At 38.5% G+C, this 21,578-nt stretch overlaps 1 protein-coding gene across 9 annotated transcripts in view; it reads left to right on the top strand.

Annotated features, from left to right (window-relative positions):
• The first annotated feature begins 212 nt into the window (after window positions 1–212).
• FKTN (fukutin) overlaps window positions 213–21,578 on the top strand; it is an 86,742-nt gene continuing 65,376 nt past the window's right edge. For 4 of the 9 annotated variants that reach the window (XM_026506072.4, XM_048223209.2, XM_048223208.2 and 1 more), the window contains exons 1-2: window positions 213–261; window positions 12,200–12,387. In XM_026506072.4, coding sequence (XP_026361857.2) covers window positions 12,283–12,387 — 105 coding nt within the window. In that variant the 5' untranslated portion in view covers window positions 213–261; window positions 12,200–12,282. Of the gene's footprint in view, window positions 444–471; window positions 1,146–9,059; window positions 9,489–12,199; window positions 12,388–13,202; window positions 13,268–17,436; window positions 17,558–21,578 lie in introns of those variants that run through there. The other 5 variants (XM_057313642.1, XM_026506071.4, XM_044386758.3 and 2 more) reach the window with 5 other exon arrangements.

Raw genomic sequence — 21,578 nt, forward strand, 5'->3', positions numbered from 1 at the left:
CTACAGCAGGTGTTACGTAGGCAAGTGATGAAAGGGCTTTGGCTACGTGGCCTGATACCAAAAGCTAGGAAATCGTGAGGTATCAGTAAACTTCGGACAGTGAAGAAGTGGCAGGAACCGAGGACATGCAGAGGTCCGCGGCAGTACAACGCGATCGTCTCCGACAGCCACCAGAATAGCCACGGCTCTGCACTTGACGGCACCTTTTGCAGCAGATGTTGTGAATGCCGTAAAGCGGGGTTGCTGCCGCTGTTGGGTGAGGTAAGGTGTAGAAGACGCCGCTTGGTCGCGGGGGAGGGGAGGGTACCTTCAGACAGGTATCGCGGGTGGCTCGAGTGCCCTCACCGGGCATCCCCCAGCATTCTGGGCACCTACTTCCCCCGCCCCCCAGCGGCCGAGGCGGGCCACAGGCTGAGCGCGCTCCGGGAGGAGGGAGGCACTCAGTGAGTCAGTTCACCACTAGGGCAGTCCTTCCCACGCTCCTGGGCGCGTCAGCAAGTAAAATCCGCATCCTGAGACAGGTTTAGTTTTGGAGGGTGATCGAGACCCTCGTAGGACTTTGCTTGGGGTAGTGACGTTTGAGCAGGGTCGTGAGAGCTATCGCAGGATTCGGGAGAGGACAGGCACTGGGGGTTGGGGGCGGAGAGCGCTGCAGGTTGTGGGACCAATGTGTGTAAGAGTGCAGAAGCATGAAAGGTTTGGGCAGCACCGCGTGCATATTAGGATAATGGCTGGAGAAATGGGTGCAGGGAAGGGAAGGCTAGGAATGTGGCTGCAGCTGACGTTGGGTCTCAACCGGGAGGGATCTTGATGCTCTATGAGTGTGGAGTTCTTCCACGGGCTGTGGGGAGCTACAACAGTTTTATAGAGAGGGATAATTTAATTAACCATCTCTCATTCTGATGCTTTCCCCGTGGGTTCAACTTTTAGTTTATTTGGAGGCATATTTACTGAAGCAACCCCTTTTTGTGCTTCATAATGGATGGACGCTGCTAGCTATGCTAAAGTTTCATATGGCTTTGATGTCTGCCTTTTGTTTGCACTGACAGTTGGGGGATGTCGGGAAAGACTGGATATGTGTAGAGGTGGTTGTGAATAGGAGTGAGGAGAACTGAGTTCAGAATTCATCACCATCAATTTTTCAGGTAACATGAGGCAAGTCACTTCTCTCAGGGCTTTGGTTTTCTCAGATATAAAAAGAGGACCTATCCGATGTCAAGTTCTTTCTACTTTTGAAGATAGCAGGTTTCCAAAGAATAAAGGTCAGCTTATGAACAGCTATCAAAATGAGCGTTGGAGCAGTGCATTAAGAATTGGGAAAAGAGGGAGGCCTAGTGGAAAGGGCTGGGATACTCTGGGAATGGGTAGGGTTTGAATCATCTCTGTTGAGCATCTTGGATAAAGATAGAAAAGGCAGGAAGAGGCATTCATATTAAATTAAATTATTTAAAAGGGTGTGAGGGTTAGAGGGGGAGGGAAACAGAATCTGAAGCAGACTCTGCACTGAGGTGGAGTCTGTGGAGGGGCTCGGGGCTTGATCTCAGGACCTGAGATCATGACCTGAGCCCAAACCAAGAGTGGGGCATTTAACTGACCGAGACACCCAGGTGCCCTGAGGCATTTGTATTTTAGAGTCTGTTTGTGGCAGTAGGTTTCAAGGGCATAGAGGACCTGGGAAGGATGGTACTGGGTATCCAAGGAACTCCAAGTGGAAAGAAAGTGCAGTGTGTTTGAAAAGGAAGAAAAGGAATAAGAGAAATGCCAGCAATATACAGGACTTGATTTCTTGGATCTAGGTGATTGATATTTAGAACCTGGGTTTTGAAAAAGTGAATTTAAGTGCTTTGGACAAAAATGAGCGTTTTATCAGAATTCCAGCATGCAATAATGTATTGGCAGTACGGTGATTCAGACTGTAGCTGTGGATGTTGCCAATAAGTAGCCTCTTGGACTGTCATTTAATTCTTCTAGAACTTATTCTCTGTAAATTGATATTGTTGGACAAGGTGGTCTCTCTCTCCTAAAACCTGTAAAACATGAGTCTTAAGAATGGAGAGCAACCTTCTGAAATGGGGGAGGGGATAGTTGATGAAGAGTAAAATTGTTAATTTTGAACATACTGAATTTGAGGTGTTGGAAATAGAGTTGGAAATATAGGCAGATGGAGTTCATAGCCTGGAACTTAAATAGTAAGTTTTCTCTCAGAGGTGGTTGTTAAAAATCTTGAAATAAGTTTGTTTTGAGGGATAGATTCTAGAGTAACTAGAGGATGTGTCCATGGATGGGAGGCTAGAAAAATGACTGAAGGAGACGAATGGCTCTCAGAGCAATGAACAAGGGACTCGTTTTAAAAAAGATTACGTGTAGTCATAGTAGATTGTTGAGGCCAACATTGTTATTAAAATACTGTAACAGCATTTGCAGCCAATATTAAGCACCCATTTCTAGGAACTCTGGCAGAAAACAACTCAAATGAATATAATCTCCAGTGTCTTTCTAATTGTCTACTCAAAAATAATATCATTTATATATTTATTTATTCAACAAATATTTATGTGTGTCAGGCACTGCTGGGTGCTATTATTCCTGCACGTAGGGGAACAAGTAGATGTTGTTCCTATTATTCCTGCACGTAGGGGCCTTAACTTCTAGGTCAGTGCTTTTCAAATTTTAACATACATAGAAATCACCTGAGGGTCTTGTTAAAATGTAGATTCTAAATCAGTAGGTCTGTAGTAGGACCTCTATGTTTGTATTTTTGACAGACTCCAACATGCTGCTGATGTTGCTGGTTTGAGGACTGTGCTTTTAAGTAGCAAAGATCTAGATCCTGTCTAGCAATTGTAGCAGTTATTAAACCACTACTACTACCCATCATCTGTTTTTATTAATAATTTCATTGCCTTTATGAAAATAATGTATGATAATTATAACAATATTGGGACAGTATAGAAAAGCATAAAGAATGATGTAAAATATCACCCATTTCCCCCACCTAGACATTATTGATATTTTGGTGAATATCCATCCAGATCGTATATGTGTGCATATGTTCACACTTTATATATTGTCTTAAGTACTTGATACATTTCGAGCCCTGTGTTTGAGTCTTATTAGCTATATAATTTTACTAAGCTCAGTACCCACACATTAACCAAGCAGTTAAGTACTTGCATTCTTGAGGGGAAGACTCTACTCACTTAATTTAACACCATTCTGTTACTCAAAAAATGGGAAGGTATTAACATAATTAAAGCTTATAACATGTGTGAGCTGTAGTAAATGAGTACTTGTTAATTGTCTCAGAATGAAAGAAGCCTTTTAAAAGTTTTGTTAAAAACTTTTTTTATATTTGAAAATCAATTGATGTTCACATAGGATAAACAGAAAAAAATACCTTCACTCCACCCAACCCAAACACAACCACTCTTCTTACCCTGCAGTGTATGCTAACTAAGGTAGCTCTTAAATGACTTCAAGAAATAGATTATGTAAATAATGGTTGGGTCAAAAGAAATCCGTGGTTCCTCAAGTTTCTGCGGCCTTTGAAATAACCATAATCTTTTGTTTATGCCCTTATAGTCTTGTGACAGGGAACTGCTAGCAGCTTGCCCAGTGTCTAGTACATAGGGCTCAGCAATATTTGTGAAGTTAATGGAAGAATGAATGAACGAGGTAGCAAACCAAACTGACCTGTGTGACATAAACTCTGGCTTTCACTCTTCATCTGTACTTGCTTGCATTCACCACTCATCTCACATTCTTTTGTACTCTTCTGGCCACACAGAACTCTTCTCTTCTGTAAAAAGTTGCTCTTTAAATCTATGTTTGTGCTTAAATTCTACTGTGGAAGAATTTGAAAGGCAGAATACTGTGGGATAAACATGAATGATAGCCTTCTGTCTCTAGGAACTGTAATTTAAGACTGACTGCAAAAATAGTACAGATATACAGTGGTGTGGGAATATAAGAGAGGGGGACTTTAATTGTCTGAGAGCAGAGGGAATTATTTGTAGACCTTTAAGATGACTGTTATTAATTATTGCTAGCATTACTGTATACTCTGACATTCTAGGTGCTATTCAGTGCTTTACATGAATTAATTTGTTCAATCCTCAGAACAGCCTTTTGAGTCAAGTGCAATTTATAGATCCACTCTAAAGATGGGGGCGCAAAGACATAAGTAACCTGCCCAAAGTCCTACAGGTTGCAAGTGGCAGAGCAGGATTTGAAGACCGCAGTCTGTCTTTGGAGCTTATACTCTTTAACTACTCAGTAGGCAGTGAGGGGGCAGAGAGGTGGGAAGAGAAAGCCTTGTAGATAGAAGGAATAGCATAGGCGAAGGCGCCTAGGTGAGATGGTACTGTCTCAGCGGATTCATACAAAAGAATAGTACAAAATCAGCCATCGAAGGTCTTAAAGCAGAGGAAGTGACACAAAGAGGTACATTAGAAATAATTTGACTTTGATCCCTAAGATGGGTATTTTGAGGAAAGCCTGGTAGTAGGATATTCAGGTAGGAGGCTTTATATCTAGACAGAGGTAATACGGCCTTTAAAATAGGCTAACTGTATGCAGATGGAAAAGAAATGACAGCTTTTAGAGGCATTGAGAAGGATACACAGTTTGTTGACTCATTAGATATAGAGTTAGAACAGCAAAAAAATATTTTGTTTTGAACATAAGTAATTGAGAATATAGGGATACTACTAACAGAAGAGATAGTCAAGTCATGGGAGAAATCTGGTGTGAAGGCGGACAGTGATTCATTTTAGGTGCTAGTAGAGTGTTCAAGAAGACATATTCAGCAGTCAGCTGGAATATTTATAAGTTGTACTTAGCCAGTAGATTATGGGAACTATCCCTAATAAAATGATTAAGAGCAAGAGAATGTAAAGAGAACTTCCATCTGAATTTTATAGCCAGCAGAGAATCGTAGGCATATTAGACAACGCCACTTCCTTCACCTTTTTACTTTGCCCTTGTAATATCAATCCCCTCCTATTTTCACTTCCTTTCTTAGCTAGACTTTCTTATCTAGGTTTATCATTTCAGACACTCTTTGCAGAACCTTACCATTCCCTAGTCATTTAGAAGGGAGTCACTATATATTTATATATCCGGAGCATCAGATAGACCAGTTTTGTTTTGTTTTGTTTTGTTTTTTATACCAGGTGTCAGCATGTTGAGTAGAGGTTATATTGCAAAGAGTTAAGAAGTAAATGAGTGGTAAGCAGATAAAGAGAATTCTTCACCCCGTGCAGCCTAACCTTAGCTCCCACCCTACTGATAGCTCTCAAGAAGTTGGCCGTGAGGGGCGCCTGGGTGGCTCAGTCATTAAGTGTCTGCCTTTAGCTCAGGGCGTGATCCCAGCGTTCTGGGATTGAGCCCCACATCAGGCTCCTTTGCTGGGAGCCCGCTTCTTCCTCTCCCACTCCCCCTGCTTGTGTTCCCTCTCTCGCTGGCTGTCTCTCTCTCTGTCAAATAAACAAATAAAATCTTTAAAAAAAAAAAAAGAAGAAGAAGAAGTTAGCCGTGAAAGAAAAGGAAATGAACAACATGAAAGACCGGCAGTATTTAGGGAAAATGGGTAGCATCTATTGCTACTGGGCCTTTTTTTGATTATAGCAGCTGGAAATGTTGATTTTTTTCATGTCTTAACCTTGAATACATTTGCAGAAGCATTTTCTCTTTGTGCTTTCTAAAACGCTGCCTCATCTCTGTAATCGTGCCTTTGCCTAATTACACGACCCTCTTTGTAGGTTAGCCTCCTGTTTTACTTTGTAGTGCAAGCCATATTTGAATCTCAGTTCTGTCTGATTCATACCACCCATGTCTCCCTCTCCTTTCTCTCATGTCCCTGAATAAGTTGGGACCTAGCAGCATTGAGGGGAACAGGCTAGCACACATCATCTATTAACCTAAATTAGGTGTCAGGGCTGACATTTCTTGTCGGAGGGCCTCTGATGTCAAGAGAGATGATCCAGTAAGGCAGGAGTAGGGAAAAATGGAATAAAAAAGTCAGGCAGTTAGACGTTCTTTCAGACAGATCCTTACCCAGATGATTCTCAAAGGAGTGGTGGTGGTCATAGGATGTCAGTTAGGCAGGTGTCAAAGTCTTTCATTGCTATTACCTGCAAAGATCAAGTAATGTAAAACAGGCAAACGGGAAGCCGAAAGAACATGAAATGCTGCTCTTTGCTGTAGAGAGAGCCTGAGCACTTGTCTTGAACTTCCCATCCTGTACATTTTCCCTTCACATTTGTGTATGGCTTTGATCTACCACCAGTTTTTTTCAAACTTTCTCATGTCTTGACACATAGTGAAATTGATAATAAAGGATATAAGAATGTGTTCATTCTTGGCTGGAGGTGACCAGTCTTAGGCTCTGGCTACCCCAGGCCCAAAGACTGAGAGGATTGATAGCTCTGACACACATAACCCATTAAAGATTCAGTTGAGAAGCAGATCTACCCAATTCTTTCTTCATTGCCAATTCTTAGTTTATGGCACTGGTGATGGCAGGCCATCTGAGACACATTCTGTGCTATAATATACCATACTTATTTTAATCTCATATTTGCATTAGAACTTGAAGATACTTGAATTACTTAAACCTCCTAACTCCCCTTAGTGTCTGCATTATATATTTTTCTGAAAACATTTGGTGTCTTTTTTTCCTTTATTTCCCCCTCATTTTAATTTATTATCTCTGCAATACTCATTTTCATTAGACATGATATACTGTCTTCTTTAGGAAGCTTTCCCTAAGTATAAGTAAAAAAATACATTACCTATCCTCCCCAGAACTTTTATTATGATAGGTAAGATGTCACATATAAAAAGAAACGTATACACAAAGAATATTTTTATTTTGCTTCTATGCCATATTTCTCCATATGTTATTTTTAAATGTTTCTTGTTCAGGAGTTGGAACAAAGTATGGGCTTTAAATTCTAAAAACAAAAATCACTCTTCATATTTCATATTTTGCTTTAACATAAAAGTTCCTGCAGGACAGAGAACATTTTAAAATAGAAACTTTAAAAAATAATTTTGTGTACTCTTGAGCATTGTGCAATGTACTTGAGTATACTTAGCATACATTTTATTTCTTTATGTTAATTCAGCCAGTTGTAGGCTGGTAGGGGGCATGATTCATATCTATTAATAAGTATAATTCAAAACGGAAGGTAGTAAAAGCCTCTCCTTGTGCTCTCATAGTAACTTGTGTCTACTCGTTCATAGCAGTTACACTGTTTACATTGCCTCCATATTTGCCTCTGATAGAGTCTATCACAAACTAGATGTGGGGGTGATAAGGAATGGGGTCTGTACATTTTGCTAAAAACTTCCCATGCTATTCTTTAGGTACATCACACCTTCCATCACCATTAACATCACCATTCTTCTTTTGAAAACTTCTACTCATCTCTAAATTCTTAGAAAATAGGAAACTGTATCTTATGTATCATTTTATCTCCAGTGCTTAGCTTTTTGTGGCATCTGTGCTTGTACAGTAGGCAGTAAATGTTCCCAGCAGGAAGGTAAAACTAGGAGTTTAGAGATAGGAGAGATTAATTTTGACTCGGAAGAGCACAAAAGACTGTATACGAGGGTTACTTGAGAGGAGTTATGAAAAGAGGTGTAGCTAGTTTTATGGAAATGGATGAGGGCATTTCACACAAGAGGGAGTGAGCAAAAGCAGAGGCAGGAAAGTGTGATATGTATTCCAGGAATTCTTAGGCAAAAATTTCAGTTTGTGACATGGGAGAACCCTGCAGAATTTGCTTGTGTTCAGTCTGATTATGAATACTCTTCTGTGGAATTGGAACTTTGTTTGTAGGTGGTAGAAAGTCATGGAAAAATTTTTATTGTGGCATGACTTGATTCATCTCTCAGCAACTTGGTACGTCTGTTGCTGTGTAGGTGAGATTATGGGTAGGTAGAAAGTGGAGACTGGGGCTTTAGTTAAAATTAGGACATTAGGTACAATTAGAGTCTAAATTAGAATGACAGTGAAGAAAGAAGCAGGAGTTGATGCCAGAGATATTTTAGAGTAAAATCAATAAGCCTTGGCCTCTCTTTTTTTAAGTATCACATTTTTTCATTTTAAAGTGGTAACTACATTCCTAATAAACAGACCGTGCTAGCAAAAAAGGAATGTTTTGAGAGGTGAATACTCCTCCTTTGCAATTGAATTGCCTTGGCATTTATAGAAAATAATGAAATAACATTAATTGGATATCATCTTGATAATAACAGTAGAGTTAAGTGATTGATGATACGTGTTAGAGGTTTATTTTACGTTAAGAATTCATTGTAGATTAGAGACATGTCCAAAAAGAGAACAAGACAATAATTTGAACCTTATGTTTCTGTAGTAGTGTATATAGGTCTTTTATGCTATTTATTTATTTATTTATTTGTTTATTTATTTTTTAAAGATTTTATTTATTTATTTGACAGAGAGACAGCCAGCGAGAGAGGGAACACAAGCAGGGGGAGTGGGAGAGGAAGAAGCAGGCTCATAGTGGAGGAGCCTGATGTGGGGCTCGATCCCATAACGCTGGGATCACGCCCTGAGCCGAAGGCAGACGCTTAACGACTGTGCCACCCAGGCGCCCCTATGCTTTCTATTTATTAATTCAGGCATAGAAGAGGCTCAGTTATGGCACATTCTGAATGCCACTTTAGAAAATTACATAGGAATCAATATACAATATGTTGATGTACTATTTAATATAACTACAAGAAACTGAGCTGAAATATTGAAAATGAAGGATATTCTCCTTGTTATCTTGTGAGCTACCCTTGTCAGCATATTTGTTTTATTTTAGCAGATTTTAGCTGACAGCAAAAACTAATGTCATCATCAGTGTTATTTTATGTATGTTGCTAGTTTTTACAATTTGAGGAAACAGAACATGATCGTGATTTATTCAGTTGTTTTTGCTCTATACATTATCTGTAAATCAAATGAATTATTCATATTACTGTTTGGTATCATTTTTCTTAAGTAGTTTATTGACTTTATATAATGTGTTTGCTTCATGTAGGCTTCAGCTCTGGAAGCTCATTTGTGTTGTTTTAAAACTCTAAACCAAGAACTTTTGATTTTTAAAATGGCAAAGTAGAGACATTCGTACCCTCTTTTATCTGAAATTAGCCTGAAACAACAAGGAGAGTGAGAGACAGAGATTACATCTTTGATGAGACCAGAAATCCTATAACCCCAAACCAAAATCTTTGAGAAATGGTTGTCAGATGTAAGCAGGAAGAGATTAAAAGAGGATGCTAGTAGGAAGAGATCTCAGAGCTTGCAGAGCAACGTGAGAAAGATCTTCTGCCTACAGTGGGATCAGGATGTATAGGAAGGCAGTAGGAGCGTCCTTGGATTGTTTGGCTGCATGAACTAGCAGGAAGGGAAGAGAAAATGAGAAAACACACAGATACACCATCTTTGCAGAACACACTTTCTTGGTGAGGTAAGAAGTCATGGCTAAACAACTTTCTCTCATTGTTCTCAGACACGTTCTCTTTGTATGTCTTTCACACACACACGTACAAAACACTGTGTCATAAAATGCTTTGTTGTACATCGGCGACTACCTTCTAGTTTAGAACCAAGCCTGCTTCTTCCTTCCACAGTCCTCTTGCAAATAAATGATCCTAATAGAGTTCACATCATTCACAGGTAAATAATAAAAAGGAAACAAGAACAGTATCTACACAAAAATGCTGCAAGAAAAAAAGAAGAAAGAAACAGGGAAAAACAAGTGACAAAGAACCCATGGGAAAACTGTTTTGGCCTAACAAATTTAATGAAACAATCACTTCTCTAAAATAATAGACAAAGTTTATTGGCCACGGAGAAATAGTAAGACAACAGGATATGATAAATCATATTCTGGCAGAGCTCAAGAAAGAAAAGGAAGAAAAATAAAATCAGAGAAATAGATGGCCATATTGGAAGCAAAAGGGAGAATTAACATTGTTGAAAAGTCAGTAAAGGGCGTGACTACAGGCTTTTCAAAGTTGAACAAAGTGAAATGTGAATGAAAAGAGATGAAACAAATCTGCTGTGAAACAAATCAGTTGTGTTCTGGAAATAGAGAATTCAACATTAGAACAGAAAAATATTCAAACATATAACTTAAGAAACTTCCCACTAAAGAAATCTTAGTTCTAGAGATTGAAAGGGCATGTAATAAAGAAAAATTAGTATGCATGAACCCTTGAACAGTGTGGGGATTAGGGACACCGACCCCCCCCCCATGCAGTTGAAAATCTGTGTGTTAACTTTTGACTCCCCAGAATCTTAACTACTAATAGCCTACGGTTGACCAGAAGCCTTATTAATAACATAGACAGTTGATTAACATATTTTGTATGTTATATATATTATATACTGTATTTTTACAATAAAGTAAGCTAGAGAAAAGAATGTTATTAAGAAAATCATAGGGAAGAGAAAATACATTTACAGTACTGTACTGTAAAAAATCCATGTATAAGTGGATCCATGTAATTCAAACCCATGTTGTTCAAGGGTCAGCTATACAGTCATCAACGTTGTTATGTAACCTAGTTTTTTTAAAAATTGGATTTCATAGGTAAGAAGTGCATTCTCTGTTCACCCCATTAAAATTTACCTGTAGGGGTGTCCTGGGGGAAGGATCAGATATTGTCAAGGAGATATTTAGCATTATAGAACAGTGGTACAAAGCCTACAAGTCATCAGGGGAAAGAAAGTATGATCTCAGCCCAACTATCAGTTGACAAGTGTATTTGAACAATGTAAGAACTCAAGGTAGGGGCTCCTGGGTGGCTCAGGGCGTGATCCCGGCGTTCTGGGATCAAGCCCCACATCAGGCTCCTCCGCTGGGAGCCTGCTTCTTCCTCTCCCATGCCCCCTGCTTGTGTTCCCTCTCTCGCTGGCTGTCTCTCTGTCTGTCAAATAAATAAAATCTTAAAAAAAAAAAAAGAACTCAAGGTAAATAATATCTATAAGTTTTTTGATAAACTATAGGAAGATGAATATCAGCTATCCAGTAGATGAATGGAGCTGATTCAGCAGAAGGATTGGTAGGGAAGATAGGATGAACAAGAACAAATTAACTGTGAGGTTTGGGGTTTTTTTGTTTTTTTTTAAAGATTTTAATTTATTTATTTGACAGAGAGAGAGACAGCCAGAAAGAGAGGGAACACAAGCAGGGGAAGTGGGAGAGGAAGAAGCAGGCTCCCAGCGGAGAAGCCTGATGCGGGGCTCGATCCCAGAAAGCCGGGATCACGCCCTGAGCCGAAGGCAGACGCTTTACCGCTGTGCCACCCAGGTGCCCCTAACTGTGAGATTTGTGGTAACAATATGATAGAACTGTAATGAGGTAGAAATAACTAATAAAGTCAAGATTGAAGGAGGAGAAAAAGCAGGAGGGTAAGTATAAATTTGCTGATTTCCTCTTATTTTTCAGCTGGAGAACAAAGGACAAAAAGTTTAGACATCAAGTAATGAGGTGTTAGTATATTTAAAGGAATAAAGGTGAACACTTGAAGAATTAAGTGCAATATGTTTAACCAAAATCAAATAGTACAGAGGAGGTACAAAGAAGTAGAACTGTTTTGAGTTTCTTATCCTAAATAATCAGATGCAACCAAAGATGAAAGAACAAAACTTTTTATCTTTATACTTCATTTACATTTGCAAAAAACTGAAAACATATATGGGATATTTATAAAAACTGACCATATCCTAGGTCACAAAAAACAACAAAAAGCTATCATACAGATGATATTTCTTGACCAAAAATTTTCTGTTTCTTCTATGAGAGTGGTTCTTAATATGGTCAGCAGCATCAGCATGGCCTGGCAACATGTCAGAAATGCAAATTCAGAAGCCCATACCAGATCTACTGAATCAGAAACTGTAGGAGAAGCCCCCAAATCTCTTGGTCTGGTTTTACAAATATCCTGTTTGTTTGTTATTTGCAGTTGTTATTTGTAGAATGCCATGATAAGTATTTTTGTTCTTTCATGTTTTGTCTCATATCTGATTATTTATTTAGGAGAGGAAATTAGCAAATCAAAGAATGTTCAGTAGAACTTTAGGTAACTTTTTCTTTGTTGTGGTGCTGGTTATTAGAGGTGAAAAATTAAAAGTACGTTTTTGTTTCTTTAGAAATATCTTTTTTGTTTACAGAAAACAAGATTATCTTCTTATCTAAAGAAGATGAAACCAACCGGGTTACTCTCAAAAGACAACCAAGTGAGCACTGCAGACTAATGAGTAGAATCAATAAGAACGTGATTTTGGCGCTTTTAACTTTGACAAGTTCTGCATTTCTGCTGTTTCAGTTGTACTACTACAAGCACTATTTATCAGCAAAGGTAATTTTTTTCTCTTTTCTCATCATTAGGCTTCATTTTAACTGTGTATTTTTCTAACATTCTTCCCTATTTCAGTACATAAAATTAATCTCAGTTTTTCACATTCTTGCAGAAATAGTTCTTACTGAGATTCTCATCTTTGTGAAGTATGGCAAGCAATTCAACATTGTAGTTAAATGTTGTTATAGCACAGTAATCAAAGGTGCCAAGTTTCAGTAATGTTTAATCTATTGAAATTTTTTCTGATACAGTTATATAAAATTATTACTCTTACAAACATATTATCCCTCACTGGAAAGAACTGAATAATAAATAATTTTGATAAAATACCAAAATTCATTTATTTCACTATGATATACTTCTCCCTCCCACTCTAGGGGACGATACTTCTCTGCCCTAGTTGACCCTGACCATGAGACTTACTTTGGCTGGTGGAATGTTATAGACATATGCAGAAATTTCGAAGGGCCTGTTATGATATGACTTGCCCTTTGTGCAACCCTGACCTATCAGGAGAAGAATGTGCCCTGGGTAGATTCTGCCCCTCCAGTCTGGGCCCTGGATGGGATGTATGAAGCAGACCAAAGCATAGCTGCCTGGCTGACCTGTGGATCTGACAGAGAAAATAAATGCATATTAGCCTTTAAGACTGGGGCAAGTTTATTATGCAGCATTGTTATGTGGGGTTGCTAGATCTCATTATACAGATGAGAAAACCAAAACTCTAACAGAGATGTTAGATAACTTGCCCATGCAAATCACCCCATTTCTAACATGCAGGGCTGACAGTCTGTACTTCGCCCCATTCTTTCCAGGTTAAATTATTTTTTAAAATAATTGACAAGTACCGAGGCTGCCAGCTACCTTGGCTGTTTATCCGGTGAGTGTCTGACAGTAATGGCATCTGTATTAGTTAGAGATGCTTTTGGCTGACCAATGGTAGCTTAAACAAATAGAGGCTTATTTGTTTCTTCTGCCTTTGAGTCCAGAGCTTCTAAAATTCTCTTGACATTTTCCTTGTCTAGACAAGGCTGGAAGAAGAAATAGTGCATTCTAGAAGCCTTCTACTTTTGTGACATTAGCCAGCAGATTTTCAGGTATAAGATAATCTGGGAAAGCAAGGTTTTACTACTAGCGTTGTTGTTGTTATTTAGCTTTTCCAGACTCTGTAATAGAGATTGTAGAGGAGAAGAAGTGTGAGAGTGGGTGTCAGGTCAACTTACACACTGTCTGTCACAGCAGCTAACATCTTTTGGTGTGCTTATAGGCTTGGCACTGTGCTAAGCATTTCACATACATTTAATTCTCATAACAACAAATTGAGTGTATCTTATACTTTCTATTTTCCCAGAGAAAAAACTGGGGTTTGTTGAGATTTATTAATTTGTTCAATGTCACATAATTATCATTTTTTTTTTGAGAGAGAGAGAGAGAGAGAGAGAGCATGAGCAGGAGGAGGGGCAGAGGGAGAGGGAGAGAGAATCCTCAAGCAGACCCTGCTGAGCACAGAGCCTGATGTGGGACTCGATCCCAGGACCCTGAGATCATGACCTGAGCCAAAACCAAGAGCTAGACGGCCAACTGACTGAGTCATCCCGGCACCCCATGAGCTATTATTTTTATTATTATCTTCAATTTTATAATCAAAAGTAGTATTTGTTATATAGTGTCCATGGCATACAAACTGCCTTAGTAATAAGTGCCATATTCATTAAGCAAAACTGAACAAAATAAGGAATAAAATTAAATAAAGTTTACTAAACCTGTATTGTACTCGAGTTGTTGTTTTTTTATGTTCACTATTAATAATAGGTAGAAATGATAACATCTAAGTTCTGAAATACCAAAGGTTACTTTTATTTTATTAAAAAAAATGGAAATGATATTAAGCTATTCCTAGTCAAGTAACTTTACATTCTACAAAATGGGATTTTAAACTTTATTAATTCAAAAACTTTTATTTAAAAGTCACCTTTTGCCGGGCATTATGACAGGGTGATAGAAGAAATGAGAAATGGTTTCTTTCTTACATTTATTTATAATTTGTTGGGGATGGGTGCTACGGGAAGTATAGATGCTTCTTGTATGTCATTAGTGTGAAGATAAAGTACCATCTGTAAGGAATATAAGTAGTTTATGCCAACAGGAAAAAAATGCTTTGTTTAAAAATAGTAGATGTAGTTAGAGTAATAGATGCTTAAGCTCCCAACATTTTTTTAAAAAGATTTTTTATTTATCTATTTGAGAGAGAGAGAATGAGCAGGGAGTGGGGGAGGAGCAGAGGGAGAGGGAGAAGCAGGCTCCCCACTGAGCAGGGAGCCGATGTGGGTTCGATCCCAGGACCCTGAGATCATGACCTGAGCCGAAGGCAGATGCTTAACCAGCCGAGCCACCCAGGCACCCCTGAAGCTCCCAATTTTTAAAAATATTTTCAGTTTTGTTGAAAATATTTAAACTTTGGCTTTTTACTAAACTTCAAGATCTCACTGAAACTTCAGGGAAGAACAGATGGATCTCGAGTATTCTAGTATAGTTTCTTGTGACATAGGAAGAGAACTCAGAATTTTGTAAACTTTGTTTACTGATTGTATCTGAATTGCATTTCTCATTTGTTCAATATTCTCATTTGTGGGATATTCTTAGATAAAGGAAATTCACACAAATAAAATGATTTCTAGTTCAACTAAATTAGTTTGATTTGTTAGCGGAAGACTACAGAATGGTAGCCGCAATCAGCACTAACTTATAGGTTAGCAGCATCAGCATAAAAACCATGATGTTAGGTCATGTTTGAACTTTAAGGCAATTTAGAAGGACAGTTGAGATTATGTGTTAAAGCTAGGACAAGAATGAAAAGTTGGTTTTATCTGTGATCACAGCCCACTTGTAGTAGTAAATGCCTGCAGCAGTAGGTGTTGAGAAGGACTGCAAAGCTTTTCAGGCTCCTCAGGAGAGAGTACTCTTTTATCATCGGTTAGGGAAGACAGGGTATTGCTGTCTTAGAGTTAAGGAGGCCTACTTTTGACCATTTCTAGGGCCTCACCACAGAATTCCTTTTGGCCCTAGCTGGTTAGACAAGTTTAGCCTTTCTATGATTTCCTAAATGAGGTCTGAATAATCTAGTTAGTTGATAGCATTGAAGAGAAGGAATTAGTGTATTATATCTATTGGGTTGGCTACAACTCCATAGATGAATGGAGTTGACTCTTCAGGTTCCAGAGAACAACCCTCTAGATCTTTGAAATACAAACTCTTGTGTGATGGCCTTATGAGCATTTTCTTTGAGCTCCAACTTTCAGGTAATTGGCTCACAGCTTGCATCACAAAGGAAGGGGTGTCTGTAGGACCCCCTGTGTGACTGTGTGATTATAATTCTGTGGGCTCATTCAATCTGTATTTATTGATTGCTTGTCATATATGTGTGTGTATATATATATATATATATATATATATATATATATATATATACACACACACACACACACACACACACATGGCCACTTTATGTATAAGTTATATATAAGGCCACTTTACAGGAATACAGAGATAAATAGAACACAGATCCTACTCTCAGGGAACTCATAATTTGATATAAGAGACTAACAGCATTAATTCTTGAGTTTGGGACCTAGATAGACCTGAGTTCAAATCCTCATTTGGTTGTTTGGCTTACTGCAAGTCATCTCACTTTTTTGAGCCTCAATTTCTTTAAATGGGGCTAATAGCAACTTTGCTGGTTGAGATAATGTATGAAGTGCATCTAACTTAGTGTCTGATATATGGTAGATGCTCAGTAGATGGTAGCTGTTAATAGTTTACACATTCTAGTCCTTTTAAGGTTTACATTGCTATTTGATAAATAAAATTATATTTAATTATTACAGACTTCTCATGAGCCTACATTTATCATTTTTTCATAAATGAGTTATCTGGGGCCCAGATATGTTAAGCTTCTTGCTGAAGATTGCCAAGTTCAGGTCCTAAAAGTTATGTCTTCTCTCATAGAGTCTCATATGAATATGTTCAAACAAAATACTATAGCATTGTTAAGATATGAAGTGAGATGGCTTTAAGGTATTATGAATAACAGTAGAAAATGATAAAATATTGCTAACTCAGTGGAGGGAAGACAAAGCCAACCGGACTATGTTTGTATAAAGTATTGGGTAAACCAAACCCTAACAATGTTCTTGACTTAGAACCGTAAGCGACACCAGTGCCTGAAGTATTCAGCTATTCTTATTACCTAGAAAGCCACTTACAGGGTTCTGCGCTAGGATGTCTTTCTTTGCATTATGTGTAGTAACCTCTGTGTGTTTGGTTAGAAGGCCAGGAGGGAGTGGAAAGGGGAGTTTGGATTTAAAGTTTGGCAATAGTCATTCACAGTGAACAATTTCATATGCCATTATTAGAAATGGAAATTAATCTGGTAGCCATTTAGATCATGTGCAACAAAGGTTTTTGAAATATTTTGAGTTGGTCAGTTGCTTGCTAAAATCATGCAAGAAACATGATTGTAAAAAAATCTTCTTTGACTATTGGCTAATTCTCTTATGCTCTGAAGGGTAATATATGGGTCATTGCTGGAGGAAGAGTATTCCATCTGATAATCTGATCTAGTATGATAAACTGATAAATGCTGTTGTCCCTCTCTTCCTATCCTTCCCTCTACCCCCATCCCCATCTCCACCATTGTTCAGGAGAAATGTGAAAGAATTTCTTCCATTAGAATTGAGGGATATTTAATAAATACTTCCATGTATTCCCAGACTTCAGACTTCATAGGTTTTCTGGCCAAACATTTTGGCTTATTAATAAACAAAGCTTTCCCACTGTCTCAGATCACATTTATGACTCCTATCCACTAAGAACTTCCGGGACTTAGGAGTAATAAAAGAACAGTACATCTACTGGAAGGAAAGGCACTGAGATATAGAAGGGGAAGGCTGCCTGGAGGGTTGGTGAATTTACCGTGGTTAGTGTTTCTGATTCTTAGGATTGCAAATTTATTTTCTTTTTATTTAAATATTTTATTTATTTATTTGACAGACAGAGAGAGCACAAGCAGGAGGAGCAGGCAGAGGGAGAGGGAGAAGCAGGCCCCCTGCTGAGCAAGTAGCCCAACACAGGACTCCATCCCAAGACCCCAGGATCATGACCTGAGCTGAAGGTAGACGCTTAACTGACTGAGCTATCCAGGGGTCCCAGGATTGCAAATTTATAAATGATTGAAAAAGATGAATTATTAAAGACTTAAAAAATGTTTTTTAAGTCTTACTGTTTGATTCTCTATTAAGAATTCTGGTTTTTGGTTTCTGTAAGAAACTGATTATTGGATACCGTCTTTCAAAAAAATGAAAGGATTTTTCCTTAAATCTTCACCCCGTATATCCCAAATACTTTCTCTTTAATGGCATATCTTAATTTGACTTATTTATCAGTGGGGTTCAGTAGCCACCAGACTTTTTCTACCCTCCTTTTTGGTATCTGATTCCATCTTTCCATTTATTCATTCACTTCACTTAATTTTTACTCTAAATATCCTATAGGATTATCTTTAGGCTTAAAATTAAAAAAAAAAAACCTCCTGATTTTATATAGCATTTCTTTTAGAACGTTCAGCCATTTATTTCTCAAGTGTTCATTGAGCGCTTATTGTGTGCCAAGCACAGTACTAGGCTATGAGACAAAATGTGAGTCAGGTGTAATGCTTGCTGTCTAGGAAGTCACAAATTGGGGAAATTTGGAATTGAAGAGGAGAGGAGTTAAGAACCCTTAGGGGCGCCTGGGTCGCTCAGTCGGTTAGGTGTCTCTCCAACTCTTGATTTCAGCTCGGGTCATGATCTCAGGGTCCTGGGATCAAGCCCTGTCCAGCTCTGCACTCAGCACAGAGTCTGCTTGAGAGTCTCTCTCTTCCTCTCCCTCTGCCTCTTTCCCTGCTCACTTGCTCTTTCTCTCTAAAATATATAAATCTTAAAAAAAGAGAGAGAGATCTACAAAGAGACATACAAGCAAATGATAACATGTTTAAAGCGCAGTTCATAAACCCTGTTCTGACCACTTTACTAGTTATAGTTTAAGAACTCTTCTGTTCTTTAACTTTTGTAATCCTCTTCTGTACTGCTGTCACAGTTATTTTTCTTAAGATCCGATCCACTTATTCTCTGCATAGCATACCTATGGAATACGATCCAAATTTCTTACCATGGTATGGTGGATAGTCTCTCTGCTTCTCGAGATCTTGTCTTCTGCATACTCTGAGCCTCAGGAGGCTGACCTCTATGGACTGCATTAGCTGAGTTCCCTTGACTTTTCTAGTTGCGGTCAGCCAATGGGAAACATCACCCTGAGGTTGGAGACCAGGAGAAACGAGAGGTCAGGTTATTTATTCTCTTGGTTCTCTATTTCTAGGATCGTTGCTTGATAGGGACTGCATTCCTCCGAAATGGCTACAGTGTAGCCACTGGGTGCCAGTAACTGTTCCTCACTGGAGATATATTAACCATTAAAATAAATGAAATTTAAACTGCAGGGCCCTTCACTTCCAAAGGCCCTTGAAGGGACCTTAGGAATATGTTACAAAGCTATATATTTTGGTAAAGTTTGCAGAAGATATTTTTGCATTCTTTTTCTTAAAAAGGACCACCAAAATTGTATAATTTTCAGGCCCCCCTATAAAACTGGATCCTCCTATGTCCTTATCCTTGACCCTTCAAGCTTAGGTAAGTGCAAAGTTTATAGGGAATGAAAAACTGCTGAATAACCTACTTAGGAAGGTTATGATTGAATATTTAATGGTTGAAATAATATTTTGAGTTGGTTTTATGAGTATAAGTTCTCCAGGTAAAGAAGGATGGGAAGGTGATTACAAATAGAGGAAACAGCCTATTTGAAGAGGATGAGCAATGTGGATACCTAGACAAGGAGCACACTACCTAGAGACCAAAGGAAGTACAAAAGTCCTGAGGCAGGAACATGCCTGACAGTTTTAAGAACAGCAAAGAGCTGAATATGGCTATAGAGGACTTTTGCTTTTATTCTAAATGAAATTAGGAAGCATAGGAAAGTTTTGAGCTGATATGTGACATGATCTGACTTAAAAAAAGTAGAGTGGATGCTTTGTTGAGAATAGACTGTTGGGTCAAGAGCTAACACAGAACAGTTAGAAGGCTGTTCTGGTAATTTACACAAGGTGATGATGGCTTGGACAAGGGAGCTGATAATAGAATTCATGAAAAGTGGAAACTAGAGCTATCAGAATTTGTTGATGGGCTAGATGTTGGGTATAAAAGACAGAAAGGAGTCAGGGATAACTTTAGTATTTTGGGCCTAGATAATTGGAAAAGGGAAGTTGCTGTTAACTGAGATGGGAAAGACTAGGAGAAGCAAGCTTGAGGGATGGTTAGAGATCTGGAGTTTTTCTCATACATGTTAAATTTGAGATGCTTATTTGACATCCAGTTGAAGAAGGTCAACAGATAGTTGAATATCTAAGTTTGGAATTCAAAGGACTGGTTTGTTTGGAAATATCAATTGAGAGGTGTAAGCGTATAGATTGTATTTAAAGCCATTAGAGTAAATGAGTTACCAAGAAAGTGAATATAGAGTAAGAAGAGGGAGAAAAGTCTCATGGTCTGAGTTTTGGGACCCTCCAATATCAGAGATGGAAGAACTAGCAAATGAGAACAAGAAGGAGCAGCCAGAGAGAAATAGCAGGAAAACCATTAGTATGGGATTCTGAGAGCCAAGCAACTGAAGTGTTTAAGTGAGACAGAAGTGATCAACAGTTCTTGATAGATCAAATAAGACAAGGAGTAATAATTGACCATTGGATTTAGCAACGTGGAGGTCATTGGTGATCTTGATGAATACTTGGAAGTGTGAAATTAATCTTGTAAGCTCATGAGAAGAGAGGAATCCGAGGCAATGAGAACAGACAACCCATTAAGGGTTTTGCTTAAAGGAGGATGGAATTGTTAGTTGGGAAAAGAGGAATTGTTTGTTTGTTTTAAGATAGGTGAAATAATATATTTATATATTGATGGTAATGATCCAGGAGAGAGAACAAACAGCTCAGAAATTCAGTCTCATCTACTCATGGAGGGCTAGGGTGAGCAACAAGGGCTATGTTACAGAGTTTATAGTCTCTTTTCAAGGATGAAGATTACAAAGCTGTCTCTTTGTGATTTGTTCTCAAATATCCCTTGGTATGAAAATGTTATTGTCTAAGTTGCAGAGCTTATGAGGAGAGACAGTTCTGACTTTACCTTAATTACTCAGTATACCTCTTTCTCTTTTTCGCTCTCCTTCCCTGCATTTAACAAACCATCAGGGTGCCTGGGTGGCTGAGTCAGTTAAGCATCTGCCTTTGGCTCAGGTTATGATCTGGGATTGAGTCCTGCATCAGGTTCCCTGCTCAGCGGGGAGTCTGCTTCTCCCTCTCCCTCTGCCCCTCCCCCCCGCTTGTGCTCTCTCTTGTTCACTCTCTCAAATAAATGAATAAAATCTTAAAAAAAAAAACCCATCATTAAACATTTACTCATTACCAAGCACTACACTAGGCACTGTCAATACAGAGAAGGATTGGACTTGGTCCCTTGCAGTTTACTGGGGATATGAGTCTCCTTTTTAGGAACGTGGGGCATATTTCATTTTTAGGGTAAGGCTATTCTTACTATTCTTCAGCATCCTCCCATCTATATCTTATAGGTAAAGAACATATTCAAGGCATAAGAAACTTCTCTGAATCTTCTTTGAGCATGAAACATTTTTCCTATTGTCTGTAGACCATCAGACATTCTTTTTCCTGTTACTTTCGAAGTATTTCGGGGCTTATCAGTTGAAGACTGATAATGCTTTCTTCCTTCTGATTCTCTAGACCTGGATATTTTTTTAAATTTTTATTTTTATTTTTTAGTGGAGTATAGTTGATACACCATGTTATGTTAGTTTCAACACAGTGATTCAACAGTTATGCTATGCTCACTACAAGTATAGCTACCATATGCTATGTAACACTATTACAGTACCATTGACTGTATTCCCCAGGCTGTACCTTTGGTCCCCATGGCTTATTCATTCCATAACTAGAAGCCTGTATCTCCCACTCCCCTTCACTCACTTTGCCCATCCCCTCACCTCTTCCCTTCTAGCCGACACTCTAGTGATTGTTCTCTGTATGCCAAGCAAAA

This window comes from Ursus arctos, unplaced genomic scaffold (genome assembly GCF_023065955.2).
Source record: "Ursus arctos isolate Adak ecotype North America unplaced genomic scaffold, UrsArc2.0 scaffold_18, whole genome shotgun sequence".
NCBI classification, from domain to species: domain Eukaryota; kingdom Metazoa; phylum Chordata; class Mammalia; order Carnivora; family Ursidae; genus Ursus; species Ursus arctos.